Source organism: Calidris pugnax, unplaced genomic scaffold (assembly GCF_001431845.1).
Source record: "Calidris pugnax isolate Ruff unplaced genomic scaffold, ASM143184v1 scaffold95, whole genome shotgun sequence".
Classification (NCBI taxonomy): domain Eukaryota; kingdom Metazoa; phylum Chordata; class Aves; order Charadriiformes; family Scolopacidae; genus Calidris; species Calidris pugnax.
Window position 1 is genome coordinate 4,789,045 of NW_015090885.1, and position 17,992 is coordinate 4,807,036.

The 17,992-nt window shown below is 36.6% G+C and overlaps 1 protein-coding gene across 1 annotated transcript in view; it reads left to right on the forward strand.

Annotated features, from left to right (window-relative positions):
- Nucleotides 1-17,992, forward strand: part of CADM2 (cell adhesion molecule 2) — a 416,144-nt gene that overhangs the window by 305,419 nt on the left and 92,733 nt on the right. The window contains exon 7 of the mRNA XM_014947137.1: nucleotides 3,956-4,046. Within this exon, the coding sequence (XP_014802623.1) occupies nucleotides 3,956-4,046 (91 nt within the window). The remainder of the gene's footprint in view (nucleotides 1-3,955; nucleotides 4,047-17,992) is intronic.

A 17,992-nucleotide genomic window follows, 5' to 3' on the forward strand; every position in this document is an offset into this window, starting at 1 on the left:
CAGCAAAGGTCTGGTGACTGATAAGAATTGTCTTTATTTTGAAATAGCTTCAAAGAGATTAAATCAATCAGTAAATCAGTTCCATGAGGTATTAATGTTGGCATTAGTTATTGCTAAGAGTAAACAAAAAATCATGTGCTGAAGTGCTTAGTTTCTTCATATATCAGATAACATTCATTACTAGCGTAAACCGAAATAAATTTTTCACATGCATGCACTGATTTTGTATGTTGCTGAATATCAAAAATAGATAAATCTTCCCAAAGCTTTGAAATGGCTTCCCTGGTCTCATGCAATGAAATGTACCCAAATCCTAGAAAGACAGATGAAATAGAATCACCCAGTGGAACTTTTGCCTTTGGTCAGCTGAAATAGGAAAGAATATATAAACCAACCCCCATCCCATAGTTTCTATCTGTAACCACTACCAAGCTGTTATTTCCAGCAAAAAGGCAGATTCTTCACATATAAAGGGTAGATGTCTTGCTATGTGTCTAAAGACATGTTTGAGTCTCAGTTCAGACTGGTGCTAGCAATCAATAGCAGGTCATAAGTACCTCATTACTCAAGCTAAAGACTGGAGGGCCAAACAGCTCTCACGCTGTTGGAGATGCATGTAAAGAGATAAGTTATTGGGTATTGTGTGTTTTACTGTCATTGGGTAAAGTGTGTTTTACTGTCAAGGCTTGCTGTATTCATTGGGTATTGAAACCAGTGTGTTTTACTGTCAAGGCTTGCTGTATTACTTACACTCACATAGACCACTATGTTGTTTTTTTTTTTAAATTAGATTTCCCCTATGCTTATTCTTTTTGGAGTATTTATCTGCTCCATAATGTCCTCAGAGCTCAGGATAAGGGCGTATTTGTAGGTACTGTAAAGAAATTTTAGTCACCATTCCCTTTTTCATAAGAATTGTGCTTGAAATACTCATGTACAATATTTTATTACCATGAAATTACTAGGCCAAATCCTAAAAAAGATGCAAATTATTAGAGTTCTGATAAGTTTAATTGATGTAAGTTGGTATACTTCTACCGGCTTTAGAGAAGGAGCAACAGATTGGACCCACAGTAAAGGCCTTGATCTTACTCTGTTTTGGTTGTAAAAGTAGAGAGTTTTTGGACATACCTACACTACTTTTATAACAACTTGATGAGCACATCTGAAAAGAAATCAATCTCTCTTACTGTATTGCTGTTCTTGATATGTTTTTTATTTCTTTAGACTTTGTTTTCTAGTGGTGGTGGTGTTTTCCAGAAATTAGATGATGTTCCAGTTGTTATGATTAATACGTCTGGGTGTGACAGGTTAAAGCTCACAGTATTGATAGAGTACATTTATACTTGTCAAATTCTTCTAAAATGACCACTCCTAGCAGGTGGTAGTATGTTTTAACAGCAGTTTATGTTCTGAAAAAAAATCAGTAAGCGGGGTTTTATAATTTTTGTTAAAACAATATAGTTAGGTCAGTGTCTATGCAATTATTCCAAAGGTTTCTTCTCATTTTAAACATTGATGTGAATGTGAAAGTGGAGGACTAGTTTGTCTTACAAGTTTTCCTCTTATAAGTGTAGACTTTAACGCTGGACAGAAATCATGCACAGCATAAAAATAAAGTGGAAACAGTAACACTGAGAATGAAGAATCCAAAATAAAATACCAACTAGGTTTTGAAAAAGGACTGTTAATAAAATATAAAAATTGAGAATTGTAAGCTTCCCTAAAAGCTATGTATTGAATTAATCCTTGTGTTTCCTGTTTTAAAGAAACATGTAGTGACTGAACTATTTGTGCAGTAGTCAATTAGTAGGGAAGACCACAAGGGAATATATTCTCTACATTACCATATTGTGCATTAGAGAATGAAAAATGAACGTAAGACCTTTCTTATTCTGTGTTAGTAAACTCTATTTAGAAGTACATGGAGAACAGAGAGGTGTAATGGCAGCTTCAGGTTGGAGGAAACAGCACTGCATTGATCCATGCAAATGAAACCTTAATTGTTTGAAGCCTCCTCTTCTGCTTTATGTGGGTCATTTACAGGAATGCATAAAATGCTGATCATTTCTTAAATATTTAAGCCAGTAATGCTAGCTAGACAGGCCTTTAATTTCTTTCTTCACCTGTGGCTATCATGACTGCTTCCACCAAAGTTTAGCTCTTTCCCATATTTCTCTGGAAACCTCTTGATCTCATTGCATTAGTCGTCTCCCTCCCTCAGTTAAATTCTTCATGTATTCCTATCTGATACTAATTTGTTCCTCTGGTTCAGTGTATAGTCAAGAGAATAATTCATTCATCTTCAATAGCACCACCAAAATCACAGAAGTACTCGATGCCCTGATTTATTAAGGCGCTTGAGGTCAGTGCCTTAAGCATGTGCTAGAAATGAAGCAAATGCCAGCATGACCTCCAAAGGATTAGTCACCTGCATAATGGTTTGCAGGGTCCTTAAAAATATGAGCTTGTGGAACAGATTTGCTACTAGTGTAAGGTTAGTACAGCTGTACTGAAAACTAAATGATGCTGACAGTGTTTTCAGCAGTTGTGACAATTCTACACTAAGCTTCCCCCTTTTCTTGTCTTGTGCCATGCTGATACATCACAATATGCCAAAAATAAAAATCAAAATTAGAAAAATGTTTTCAACATTTGTAATCGTTAATATACCATTTAGTGTTTGACAGGACTATTAGCATCTCAATAAGAAATTATATTGTTACAGCATATCATTTTTTTTCCATTTGATTTTGTAGGGTCATATGGTCGTATTTTTTTCACGTTTGCTTGATAATCGGATATCTGTGGTGTCATTACTACTTCACTGCTAATGAAAATAGGAGTTGCCAATTGGATGAGACAAAACTTAAATACCCTGGATTTGCAGGATAAAGCATTTCTTGTGCCGTAGATGAAGATGTGTATTTTGTATCAGAAAACTGTGGAGGAAACAATAATTTATATTTTCCTATTAAATCTTAAAATTTTCCTCACTATGACTATGAACTCTTTTTCCTTTTCCTAAGGACAAAACTCTTTTGTATAGAGATGTTTCTTTCTTTGTGGTCTTTTTTTTTTTTTTTCCTCATAAGAGGTGCCCCTCTAATTCATGGAAAATTTTTGATTATGAGACTATATCCTTGCAAGACAGCTGGCAAAATGTTCCAAAAGTTAAAGACCTACTGCAAGTGCTTTATTCTGCATTAATTCACAGTAGTTATATTGTGTATCTTTTTGCAATTAAAACTATAAAGTTAATTCCAATGTATAGGAATAATATTTTAATTTTTTAGGACCAATTACAGGCTTTTATATAATGCTTTTTGAAGATATTTAAAACATTCTCTTTGTAAATTTTGTTTAACAAAAAGAATGTTCTGTTTTAGGGACAGCATTATTGCATTTCAGAAATAATATCCTGTAAAATGCCTGTAACAAGGTATTTTATCTGAAAGCCCATTGTAGCTTTCTTATTATGAGTTTCAAGCTTCTGCAACAATAAAAGTGTTCTTATTCAAATGTATATTATCGCATTCATTCCTCTAATAGCAGCATTGCATCATATCAACCTATAAATAGACAAAGAAGAAATTGCACAGAGTACTTGGTATTCATCCTCTATATTTTTTATTTTGTTGTTAGATATCAGACTTTCGAATAGTTGTATGGGGTTTTTGCATTCAATACAGAAAGAAAGAATTTATTTCCTCTGAGTATACACGTGCTTTCTATCTTTGTTTCCCTGGGATATAAAAAGTTACTGGTTTAGTTCCATTGGTCATTTTTATTGCCTTCCTGAAAACAATGAAAATTGCACAAGGCTCTGTATAAAAGCATTTCCAAGTGTAAATTAAATCTATGGTATAGTATTTTGTAAATAGAGAAGAATGTACTCTTAGATAATAAATCTTTTTTGTGTATATAAACAAGATGTCTATTTTTTTCTTCCTAGATACACCTTTAGTTAAAATCATTTCTTCCAATTCATGGCCTGAAGAAGGACAATCTATAATTTTGACTTGTGAATCCAAAGGAAAACCAGTGTAAGTGATTTAACGAGTAATATGGTTTTGTTATTTTCCTTATTCTGCTGTGATTGCAATCTTCAGATGCAGAAATCTGCTGGTTTTGTCTTGTCCTGGGGTGTAAAGTAATCTCTGGTATAGAAAACTCCTTGAAGCTTGTCTTCATTAAGTGTCTATAGAAGATTGGTCTTTTACTTTGTCATCTATTTTAGTTTTCAGGAAGAATTCCAGCTGTGAGATTATTTTTTTTTTTCAGTCAGGTATATCAACCTGAAAGGAGTGCAGGCTTAATCAGTCACTGTTTACATCATTGAACTGATGATAGAAGAGAAAACGTCTCATGAAAATCTTCCTTCTTCAACTAGCCTTAGAGAAAATATATTGAACTTTCTGGATGCTTTGGCTGTCATTTACAGGGGAATTTCAAGTTTAATGATATGTGCACATTGGCTGCCTGGTTCTTGCAGAATTTGAAAAGATGTAGCCTGCTTTAAGAATATAAATTGTTTTACTTGGAAATTAACATCTCTGCCATAATATTTTTTAAAGGCAGATCTGCAGAGATTAACTCTTGCACAGAATCTGCTATTTAAATAGACTTCACTCTTTAAAACAGTATCCTCATAAATGAGCTGTTCTATATTTACCCATAAAGATACATAAATAATACAATTGATTGATATTAAGTTAATATGAAACAAATTTCTTAAATGCTGACCTTCTGCTCAAAAGATTATATAGATATAGTGTTATATGGAGAGGTGGTACGCAGCTTTAGAATGGTCTTCAAAATGATAATACAATAATATTTCGGTTCTAGAAAAGGTGCAAATTGCATGCCAAACCCCATGTCACTTCGGGCTGAATTTCTCTCTGGTGTAACTTTAGAGACTTTATGGAATCGCTTCATGTAAAAACCTGAAGTTAGGTTTAGGTCAAATCAGGCATTCTAATCCAAAATTTCTATTTTGAAAAGACTATTCTGAGATTAGTCTGACACCATTTAAGCTCCATAAGCACTTTTCTTTTTCATATTATATGCCTGTATCTTTTTAAAGTAACTCCTTCATCCAAATCTTGACTGGGCTGAGCAATTCAGAATCTAGATCATGCTTCTTCTCTGCTTGAGATCAGAACACTTGGGGTCCATCCAATCAGTCTTATGTGGTGCTCAATGCAATTGGTCTTCCATGTACATATGTAGTCCTGAAGTAATACATGTTTCTGAGATAGATACCTCTGTAGGTAACTCAGAAAAATCAGTTGCAAGCTATTTCTTGCTTTTATAATATAGTTGAAGCAGAAAGAATTATCTATTTACCTAATAGCCTTTGAGCATTCCCCTAGGTATCAGGAGGTAGAGAGTCTGTTTCCCCATTAATTTCAGATTGAGCAGAAGATGTGCAAGTGCTTAATTTTAGGAAAGAGGTCAGCCCTGACTGCCCTGATTCCTCTGTCGGATAGATGATATTTAGGATTTTCCCTGTTTCAGTGTTTTCCTCATGACTTAACAGGCCATAGCTACATGCCAAGTGCTCTATTTGGCTTATAAACTGTGGGTATCCTAGCCCCTGGTGTTCGATTTTCATTATTTATCTAACATTTACTGTAGGGATAAAGATTTAGAAGTAAAGCAGTCATTACATATTTTTAATTACCTGTTGTTGGTGTGGAGGACAGTTTGGCCCTTAACCTTTGGAGGTTTTAAATCATAAGAAAGTTTGGAGGTTGTGAGTTGATTTCTTCATTTTGTTCTTTTTAGTTTTGTGAGACAGATAGCTGGATGGTTGGACAGATGGATGTAATCAGTAGCGGGGGGCGGGGAAGGGAGGAATAGGTGTGTAATACCAGCTAAGGGTTCTAGTCCTCCCAATGATTTCACTTGCCTCTGAGTATTACAAGGAGGTGTGGTATTTTTTGGTTTCTGAGTGTATGGGAATCATTTCAACTGTCTTTAAACACCTGCACAGTAGATATTTACATCTGAGCTGCTCACTTGGGCTTTCCTTTGCATTTGGTGGAGAGATTTAAGCACTGTTATAACATGACTGGTCTGATCTACATAAGACAGACTGGACGACACCTCTGCTACTTTCTCTCCACTAACAACATTTAGACAGTTAATTCAGTCACATATCTAATTCTATATATTGGGATATCAAATATATAGATATCTAAATATAGATATTTATATCAATTTTTTTTTTGTATCAAGTTGCGTCTCACTCTGTCTACAGTTAAAACCACATTTTCATAATCTTCATTGAAAATGGGCTAACTTTTTTTCCATACATCAGAGATGTCACTCTGTTAAGAAAGAGACAACTAATCCTCTCAGATATTAGATTTTCCTCTAGACCTCTGTATTTGTTAGTCATTTCTGAAGGCAGTAAAAAACTATGAAAGCAGTATGTTTTAGCTTGACATACACAATATTTTCTATTTGGTACGCTAAATATTTGTAGTTATTCTTTATATGTTACCATTAGGAGATATTGGTTAAATCATGCTAATTAAAATAGAGCTGCAATTGAGGTGTTTGCTGATTTATTTATTATTTTTTACATAGAACTCAGTTGCAACCTTAATGGACTCAGCTGCAACCCTTACATGTGGTTTTGAAAGGGCAGCCAAATAAAAACTCCACACCACAGAATTATCAAGGCAGGGCACCTGTATGTGGTAGCCTTTGAGGCACAAATATTTTGCCAATAAATGCACCTCTAATTGTTCATACCAAAAGAACTGCCAACATCAGCTGCTCTGTATTGCTTCATTAGGTCAGTCTTTCACGGCACAGAGCCAGTAATAAATAGGCATCCTCCTGGGAGCAGTTTGCAGTTGTTTAGCATGAGAAACAGTAATGTCATGCTCCCAACCTACATTATGATTACCTTCTGGCTTGTAGTGAGAGAGAAATTGGAGATGTCCACAGAGCCTTAATATGTCAGTGCCACAAGATAGGGGATAAACTGTGGGCTCCCTGGAGAGCTCAGAGCCAACCATGGTCCTTCATAGTCATTTACACACCATGGGTTAATTTCTATACGCTGTCAAGTGTATGTCACTGTCAAAAGTCTCTCCTGTTTTCTGTAGGCAGCAGTGAATCATACCCGTAAGTGAACACTTACTTATAGGTACATTTCTGTTATATCTCAGAGCAATTTTTGCAGTCTTCAAAATGACATTAGGGATGAAAATGGAGAAAGAATTAAGCTGGGGTGTGGCTGTGGTGACATTCATGGTAGTTAAAGCTGCTGCAGACTATTTCACAAAAGGGAAAACCAGAATGAGGCTAAAGCTAGAACATACCCCATTTTACATCTCATCACCAAGTCCCTTCTTGTAGGGATTTTGTTCCTCAAACCATGTGCATCATGGAAGCCCAGATACTGTGTTTCAAAGCCACAGCACAATCCTAAGAAAAATTCTTATCTAACTTAGGGAATGGGAGGACAGCCTTGCTCAGAACAACACCATCAGGAAATCAAGTGCCCTCTGCATCTCCTCCAGAGATATAGCAGAGAGGTGAGGAACAACTGTTTATTTGGTGTGAGAACTGGGGAACTAAGGCCTGCTAAGGTTTCATATTTCAAGGTGCAAGATTTGTCTTGACCAGTCAATGGCCATGACTTTGGACAAGAGAAAAAACAGCCTCAGATGCTTGGATGTGAGTGGTATCAATTGTCATAATGTGTGAGATGGGCTGGAACTGTCCCAGACTCTGAGGTTACTAGTTGCTATGAATGGGTTTGTGTTGCCTCACATTTCTGGTCTGAGCAATGTTGGAACAGGAGTTCTGCCAGTGGGCAAAGGGGAAGAAGAGAAGTGGAAGGGTAGGAGAGGGGGTAGAGAGGAAGATGGAAATGTGGGTGGGCCATTTTGAATGATCCAGTGAGGCAAAATGATAAGGCGTGAGAGGGGATGCACAAATTCTGTAACTACGCTTTTATCTCTCTGCTCATTACTCTGAGGATGAGGATAGCTCTGACTCTGGTCATTACTCTGTGCCTATTGCTATTAGGGGAATTACTTTGGAGGCAGAAGGTGTTCTGGGTAAGTGCTGTTGCTGCTGTAAGTGCGATGATACCAATAACAAGAGCAGGCCAGGATCCTGCCTGTTCTACGATGGTTTTGCAGAGGCAGGCCATGTGAGGGATTAATAGAGTGTCACATATCATTATAGACTCTGCCACAGTTCCCTCTAGAGTATGTGCTGTAGCTGGTGCAACTTCAAGCAGATGTAGACCGTCTGAGTGGTACTGGGGAGGTTACTGCAAGAGACACCAATCCTTGGGTTTGCGCCTAAGGGTTCTGATGGGATGTGTCATGACACCAGTCCCACGTGGTGGGATGACATACTGACTACAGTGTTGAGACAGAATGAGAGTGGTAAGATGGTGAGGGGAGGAGGCTTCCTCACACATTGCCTTCCAAAAGACCTACCTCTTGCTTTCATATGCAGCTCTGGCTAAATTTATTGCCTCCAGGATCTAGCATCAAATTTTGAGTATTCTCTTTAAAAATTGAGTTACGCTTATGGACTTAGATCTCTGAATTTGATGATGTCCTGGTCCAGTTTGTGTAGCACTTGGGGCACCAGTCATAAACAACAGTGGAAGGCTGGTATTTAGAATATTTTGTGCATAAAGACATGACGTTTTCAGTTAAAATTTTGTGTTGGTGGAAAGGAAAAAGAGGAAACATATTCATCAGTTTACTATAGAGATTGTTTATAAACAGACCTTATAAACATAACTCACTACAGAAACATAACCTATTCTCTGTAATATTTGAAGAGCCTTGAGAGAGCGTTTGTGAGGATTGTTGTCTGATTGATCGATGCCCAGTTGGTAGGTCAAATTTAAGAATTTTCTTTTGAAAAAAATTCTAGTAGGTTTGTTTGTGTCATCTTAGTCTCTTCTTATGCAAGACTCAGTTGCTGGCTTGTTCACCCTATGGTGAATTTTAATAATAAGGAGATTATTTTTTTTTTTTTTTAATTTTAGCCTCCAAAATTGGAATTAAGTTTCTTCACAAGCTATTCATTTTTCAGTATTGATTTGCTTTTTGGTTATAACTTGCTCTAGGAAGAAGATTTTCTTTTGACATGGAAAGAGAAATAAAACATAATTTGTGCTGTTGGACTAGTTGTATGGATCTGCCTCTGCCTTGGTCTCACAAGGTTTTATATTATTTATCTTAGCAGAAGACTAGAATAAAATCACAATGGTATTTATTACTCAGCGGTGAAATATGACAATGTTGTTTCAGAGATGTGGGTAAGAGTTATTTGATAATTGAGTCGATTTTGGGGAAGTGTAGGCTGCTCTTGTAATTACTACCAAATAATATTTTTGCCTGGCAATTGATTAATTTTTTAAAAAGAAAAAATTTTAAATGCTTTGGAAAGTCAGATGATCTCATTATGATAGTTGTATGCACAATGTAGGTAAAAAAACACTTAGCCATATATCTTGTCTTTTCAATCCTTAGAGCTATTTCGTCGTTTCCAGTATTCCTGGCTGGATTATGATTATAATTTTCTAGAACATTTTATATATTTAACATTTTAGTAAATGAACTTGCCTCCTATGTCTGTAAGTTGTCAATGACTCTTTTTAATTTATTTCTTTTTTAGCATAATATAGTTTTACCAGAGCTCTGTTTATTTTCCAAAGAAGGAAATGTGATTAAGCTTCAGAAATCATAGACATCCTTTTTATGAAGTCATATGCAATGTCTAGACTTTCCTGAAATCATATTGCTTAACAGTACTCTGAATATTTTAAAATAAACAAGACAGCTGTAAAAAATTAATACCAAAGGACAAAGTGATCATTTACAATATCATCATACACATTACAAAACATTTTAAAAGCAAGTGTTTTCTTATTGCTTCTGCACACCCTTGTGTCTTAACACAAAGTCCAGTGACTCAAAACTGACCCAAAAGTGAACTCAAAAACTGCCCCATAGTGAAAGAATGGCTCAATATTTAATATTCTCAGTCAGTGCTCTCACAAGAGCATGCATGAAATATGGGGGTTCTTTTAAGTCAGTGTCATTTCAGCAGAAAGGATGTCAAAATATAATGGAATAATTAGGGCACAGGAAACAAAGAGAGAGTTGGCTGTCTCCTGTGTGCTTTAGAGAAATGTCTTTCCATTCCATGCAGCTCGGGGGAATCATAGTATAGCTGGTTGACTAATGTAAAGTGAATATTTGGCCTAATTTGAAATAAATAGGAAAAATTTTTATTTCAGGAGAACACTCATACATGTATCTTTCATTATTCACAAGGTCATGAAAAGTTTATAGAGACAAGCACAATAATATTATATGTAGCCAGTAATATATAGTCAAACAAACATTTTAATATCAGAAAAATTGATCACTTTTAATAATGAGGGCACACCAAATAACCAAGCTTGCACTATAAAGCTATTGTAAACTATGGATATGACATTACCAGAGAAAGTTCTGTTGTTTCTAGTATCGATTTAAAGAAGACTCCCTTGAGTGAGACAAACATTTAGGAAAGGCTGATGGAAAAAAGTACTAATAATAGAGAAATATACAACAGCATTCTGTCAGTGACCCCAGTGAGTGGATGTTTCCTTTGAGAAGCACCTGACAGGGCTCTAGGTGAAAAGACAAAACTTAGTGAAGAGCATTAACTAGGATTCAGTTACCTGAAAACAATGGAGCATGAACTCATACTGGCTCATGTTTAGCCAGTTGGCCAGGACCCCCAGGTCTTTCTCAGCTTTGGTATTGGATTTTGCACCTGTCTTTGCTGAATTTACCCGCCTCCCAAGAGGGACCCGCTGGCCTGATCTTCCAGATTTGTGGAGGCCCCTCTGAATAGTGGCTCTTCTCTCAAATATATTCAGAAAAGCCAAAGTTTGGTGTAAACAACCAACTTAATGAGAGCACATTCCACCACCTCAGCCAGGTCTTTGATATTAAACAGTTGAACAGGACAAGACACAGGGATAGACTCCTGAAGAAATCTGCTCGTAACCAACCACTAGATACAGTCTCCTTCTACTCGATGGTGGAAACAGATTTTCTCCCATTGAGTAGTACACACATGCAGGACAGTGGTAATATTCCGGCCTAGATACAAAGAGTACCGTTGGAGACAGTGACGGAAGACTTGCTGAAGTCAAGGCAGACAACATACACTGTCTTCTTCATCTACAGATCCCGTTTTTTCTTCAGTTTTCATGTTTTGTAGTTGGAGAATTATAGAAACATTTCATTAATCATTTTATCAAAAGCTCAAGGATAAAATGTTATTTCAAAGAAAAGAGTAGAAAATCTCTTCTTCCTCTGAATAGTTATCTTAGTTCAAACTAATTCAAAGTAGAAAGACCTCTGAACCTAAAGAAGGTATTTTGATAAATGCTAGAAGGGACAATTTTGGATTTCCTGACTTTCATTATATGATGAGAAACATCATAATACTTTGCTTCCTGAAAAATGTGGCATTATGGGCAGGGTATGGCCTTTGAAGAGGATTCCTGACTCTTTCAGTGGAATAGTAATTATGAATGATAGATATGAATGATCTGTATGACTCAGGTCTGATTTGATGCATGCCCTCAGAACACAGAATTAAAAGAATTTCTTCATAGGTGTTCATATGTTTCTCCCCCCTGGTATCTGAGAACTTGGCAAATGTTTAAAAGTTTATTTTTATCACACTTATGGACAATTAGGGTATTTAATTGCCTCAAATTTACACCTAGGAACTGAAGCAAAAAAAATCCTAAGATCAAAATTGACAAATAGATCATGTATATTTTAGTCTAACATTGAACACAGTCCCCATTTTCCCAAGAGTATTTGACACGATACTCAGAAGATAGCTCATCATTGGTTTGAATTGTAACACTGAGTTCTTAGCACGTCTACAAATCTATGCTCAAGAGCCTGAAATCAGAAACTAGCAGAGAAAATAGCAGAAACCCACTTGACATTCAGCTGTTAACATTTTGGTGTAAGTAGTTTGCCAATATTGCTTTGAAACTACACCATAATGGCAGGTTTAGATGCTGAATCAGTAGTCTTAACAGCCAGCTTTTGTCCATGTGCAATTCTTACTTTCCTACTTGGACATGATACACTTCTCAGCTTTTCTAGCAGGCGAGATGGAGTTTCTGTAAGAAATTATGTAATTTTATTCACTGCAGAGTAGTATCTGGATTGTGCCATAAATACCTAGCAGCCTAGAAGGGAATGCTAGTGTCAACTCCGTCTGTATGAATTATCATAATGGATCTGGAAAAGCATGCATGTTTCTGTGTTTATAAATTGCCTTGCAGAATGAATCCACAGCCCAAGCTAGATGCTCAGGCAGTATCAATAAATATTAATGATTTGGAAAATTGGATTAATTTGTCCATATCCAAGATGAAATATTATTCTAGCAAAATATGAATGTGGTATCAAAGTATTTCTCCCTTAAGTTTCATATTTATTTGCTCATAAGAAATCCTGAATTGCAAGAGTCCATTTCCAGGTTTCTCTGGAAAGGACCACCTTCAACAGAATTCAAGTTGTTGAAAAGAAAGAAGTTAGATACTGGAGTTCCACTGGTTTATATTTATATCTAGACAATCTTTGTCTTAAGCGGAATGGTGGATTGTTTTGAATTTTTAATTTTGTTGTAACTGCATTTAACAAACTGGGACTGTCCCTGACCTCCTTCACCTTGGTCCCAGAACTATATTTGACCTGTAATACCTCTCAGTAACTGAAGTATCCCTTTATCTTTTGTTTATGTCTTCTGAGCACTGTGGGTTTACAGTTAGGTTTCCAGAGGCACATCACACACAGATTTGGGCAAACATTCTTGAATAAATGCTTATGTATATAGGACAAAGTGTTGTTCTCTGGGTGTGGAGTCAGACAAAGGTAAGAACAGTTCTCAGTTCTGTGTTTGTCACTGGGGAACAGCTCTCAGGATAGCTCAGGCTCTCCTATTCCTCTCTTTTGTCTCCCTCTCTGTCCATTCCAAGTTGTCTTTCTTTGGACTTGGCTTGTTCAGCAATTAGATAGAGCCTGTCTCCTACAAATTCCATGAGTAACTCTGTCCTGGTTGTCTCTTCTGTCTTGCTCTAGTTTCTTGAAAAGATTCTTCTTTCTCTTTTTTTTTTTTTTTTTCTTTATTTTTTTAAAAAAATAAAGAAAAAAAAAAAAAAAGAAAAAAAAAAAAAAAGAAAAAAAAAAAAAAAGAAAAAAAAAAAAAAAGAAAAAAAAAAAAAAAGAAAAAAAAAAAAAAAGAAAAAAAAAAAAAAAGAAAAAAAAAAAAAAAGAAAAAAAAAAAAAAATTTTTTTAAAAAAATTTTTTTTTTTTTTTTTTTTTTTACATGGTGCTTTTTCTTTGTGTCTTTCTCCTATGTAAGGTCTCTCCAGGAGGAACTGATTATATTTGAGTAGATGAGTATTAACTCAAAACCGACCCACTGTTAACTTGATCGGATGGGATATAACCTATGTCAGCTAATGTTAAACACTCTGTGTTCCATAGTTATTTTCAGCCACACAGAAATTTCTTATCATCAGCCACACTTCCAAGTTAAGCATCTAGTTTCTCCACCCACATAGACAGCAGTCTATATATAAAGAAAGCTTTGTCAGTATTAAACACTACATTTCAAGCTCTTTCAGTCTGGAAGGTTAAGAGAAAATATATAATGTGCAACATAGACTGATCACACAGCATGTGACAGAAGCTTTGTAGGTTGGAATATACATAACTGCTAATAATGGTGAAAATTTTCAGCATCCAAATTCTATGCCGAGTTTATTTTTAAAACAATTCTAGTTAATAGTCACCGATGCCAGCCCAAATCTCTGTTGAAGCCAAACTTGGCAACATTTGCCAGTACTTTGCCATTGTTGCTGTAATTACTTTCTTTGGATAGTTGACCAATTTTTAAATTACTGTAATTTTGAAGGAGTTCATCCTAATGATATCTCCTGCCTTGATTTAGTAGGCTTCTCTTATATGCTAGGTCGAATGACTGCTCATTTTCAGTAAAATGTTCTAAAATCTTATGAAGAATATCTTACGAATTATAGAAAAAAATCTGCCTAGTGAAACTTTCTAGATAGGTAGTTTGTCTTTGCAAGAAAAAGCTAATTATTTTAAAGGATTATGTAAATATTCAGCGTGTAACCTTCTACACAAATATTTCATTGACATTACACCTTCACTGTGGAATTATGCTGTGATGTAGTAGATAACCTATTAAGAAGCAGGTAACATTTTTGCTGAGATATAGCATATATATTGAATAGATTAAATTTCAGCTTGTGTTAATCATCCTGGCCGTCTGGGAGGTTGTATCTTCTTTTTGCAGCTGGGACCTTCTATGATTTCCACCCCCTCCTCCCGCCCCCCTCCCCCAAGTATTTTGCAGGGGGTAGGGAAATTGGTGTTATGAAAAGTGTGACAGAAAGGGAAACAGGTGGGAGCATTAGTGCCTGTCTAAAAATTACACTTTACAATAAAGCCTCCTGCAGTGCTTAAGAACATCCCCTTTAGTGTTCTGTAAAATTATCATATTGCCTAATAGGCTCAATTCAATAATTGTTTTTTTTTTCTTTTTTAAGTGTCCCTTGTCTGCAGTGTTTACACATAAAATGGTGCAGAAAGTACAGTGTGAAAAACAACTAAATGCAACATTTTTAGTGCTCATTAAATCCGTTTTGCATGTGCATGCCTTTCAAAATAATTATTTTCCTTGCTTTCAGGTGGGAAGACATTATAAAATAAAAAAAAGGCCCATGGAATAGGACTGAAAATTAAAACATAAGAAAAAAAATTTGGGGGAGGATATGATGGGCGCTCCAGTTTTGTAGATACTCCAGTTTCTATAGATGAGGGATTAAATACACTTACAGGTAAAATTACAGGAGTCTTGAATCAACCATTAGCAGCAGAACACAAGACACATTAGTATAACTCTTTCAGTACAAATCATTCTCATGGTATTTGTTCTGTTACACAATTACAGAAACAAAATTTGTTCCTTCTTTAGCAGATGTGATCTGGAACAGAGAGTGTCATGGAGAACACCAGTTCATTCCATATCTGCATTATTACTCCACATTTATAACAGCGTAATATGCTGAGAACATGCACATGCTGTAAACTAGCAGGGTAAACCACCATCCTTCTAAAGGGAAAGAAGTGTACATTTATAGAACAGCATAAGGAGGGCACCTTAAAATCAAATTAGGATTATTTTTCTTTCATTTATTCTTTGTATTTGGTGTCCTTTCATTCACCTCCTGTCCTGAAGATGCAACCTCTCTTTATGAAGTTTGACACCGATTTTGGAATTGCTACTTTTTCCTCTATTGAGAGTAGTTTTTATTGTTCCTTTCTCCACTGTTAATTTACCTTTTTCAGTTCATTATTTTCAATACAAAAAATGAATTTTATTTTTTACCCTTCCCTAGATTCCTGAGTCTACATTATATATATTTTTTCTTTAAATTACAATCATCTCTTTCCTCCCCCTATTTTTAAAGCACCCAAACCAAGGAGAAGCAAGTTTGTGACTTCGTATATTAATACATCAATTCTGTATATTTACTATGATCTCAAGCTCTCAGTACAGAACTTAAGCTCAGATTGTAGCCTTTTTTGAAATCACTGAATCACTATGGAGGTGTAGGTATTGGCCTGTTCACCAGTCATTGCAAAGTTGAGGCTCATGTACGTGCAAATAACATGCAGAAAATGAACACTGGCAGAAAGGTTTTAATCGACAAACTCAAATACAACCTTTACCTGATTGTCCTTCTCCAGAATTATGAATTCTTAGTCAGTGTGCAAAGTTTAAAAAGGGTGATGAACGGAGTACGGGAGGATAACAATACAGCCAGGTCTGGTGCATAATTTTGTAATAACCTTCTTTCATGTAAAAGGTGAAGCCGCAAGTGAGTTGTGGAGTTTTTTTCCAGTGAGGACTGAAGCCTGTCCCTGCATTGTTTCTACCTAACACCGCCCCAGTATTCATACTGCACTTGCACCAGAGACACCCATTCAGCAAACCCAGTGCTTAGTTACATCATCTTCCAAAACTATATTGGAAATTGTCCTTTCGTCACAAAACTGAGACATAGTCCTTATTAACATCAGTTCTCTTTGCTACAGGACAACCCAAGAGAACTACTCTGAAAGGTGATGAAATGGTTCCACTGCACAGCAAAGAGGTTTTGCCCCATCACTGAATAGGCAGTGAGACCTGTTCACAAACCCACTGAATTTCCCGGTGTTGTGTGTGTATATTATTGTTCTGGTTTTGGGGAAACACTTCTTGTTCTTCTTTCCCTAGTGTCAGTGCTGGGAAGCTTGATACAGTTGTTCTCAGTTATTCTGAGAGAGTACTATTCAGATATACATTTTAACAAATATGCAAAATGGGTGACATATTTACATATCAATATATGGATGGACGGAAGGAAGTGCGTATCTCTCCACACAAAGAGCTTTGTAGCATTATCCCAGCCAATTTAGTCACCTGCTAAGGGATGGAAAACGAAGGTTAGAAAAATACCCAAACAACCTTTTTAGGTGTGAAAATGTGATCTTAATGCTACTCTTTGGCGTGTGAGTGTAGTCCCAGAGAAAATGGAGATGACAAAGCAAGTGGGATTGTGGTTCTGACAGGAATGGCAGGAAACAGGCAAGAGGATGAATAAATTAACACCATTTATTATTATTGTAAATTACAAATTATTCATCATTTATTTTAGGTAGACTTTGTCTTTCCATTGCAAGGAAAATCTCACAGATTTCTCATACCTCAGTTTGGCTAGTTAAAATGAAATTTCCAGATTCAAGGCTTAATATTTAAAGTACCACTGTAAACTGTTTCCAAAATTTTTAAGACCTGAGAAAAGACTGAGTCTGTGATTTGTAGCCTTGCACACGAGAGCAAAAGTGGCAGGCTGGAAGGATGCAGAACCACAAGAAGAGAACTGCCTAGAAACTGCTATAGATGGTTGTCTGGTTTGTCCCTCATTTGAGGACCTGCTATAAGCAGCTGAGACACTGAGCAGCCATGCTGGGTTTCTTAATGGTGGATAACACAGTCAGGGAACGATCTCACTGGGAGACAGTGGTGAGTCTACTGGATTTTGCCTGGTGGGGCTGTGAATAGAAATCTTCATCATAGATGTGTGTGCTGAGCTGCATGCATACCTGGTTTTGTGCATTATGCAGCAGAGACTTGAGGGAACTGTCATGTACAAAAGAAGAACAGCACATTCCTTATCTAAGTAATGCAAACAAGATGAGAATATTTATTGTTTATACATTGGAAGACATAAAAAATGGTTACTACTTAGTAAAGGACCCTGTAACTTTTTCCTCTGCATCTCTTCCATGCTTAACAGGAATTGCCACATGCCCATCTGTGGTGGGTTGACAATGGCTGGCTGCCAGACACCCACCCGGCCACTCTCACAGTCACCCTCCTCAACAGGACATGGACTGGGATAAGGACAGGGAGATCACTTACCAATTACTGTCCTGGGCAAAACAGACTTGGCTCAGGGAAAAATAATTTAATTTATTGCCAGTTAAAATAGACTTGGACTGTGAGAAACAAGGACAGAAACTAAAAACACCTTCCCCTCGCCCCACACCTTTCTCCCAGGCTGACCTTCACTCCTTCATTCCTGGCTCCTCTATCTCCCCACTCCAGAGCTGCTGCTTCCCCCTCACACTGCTCCAGAGTGGATCTTCTCTGGTAGCTGCATGGGAACTCCCATTCTGGAGCATCTCCTCTACCACCGCCTCCTCCTCCTCCTCCTCCTCCTCCACCTCTCGCCTTGGTGCTCCCAGGGCTGTTTCTCACACTTTTCCCCTACCTGCTGGGCAGTGTTTTGCCCTTTCTGCCCTTTTTTTTTGCCTTTTGCCCTCAGCTGTCCCT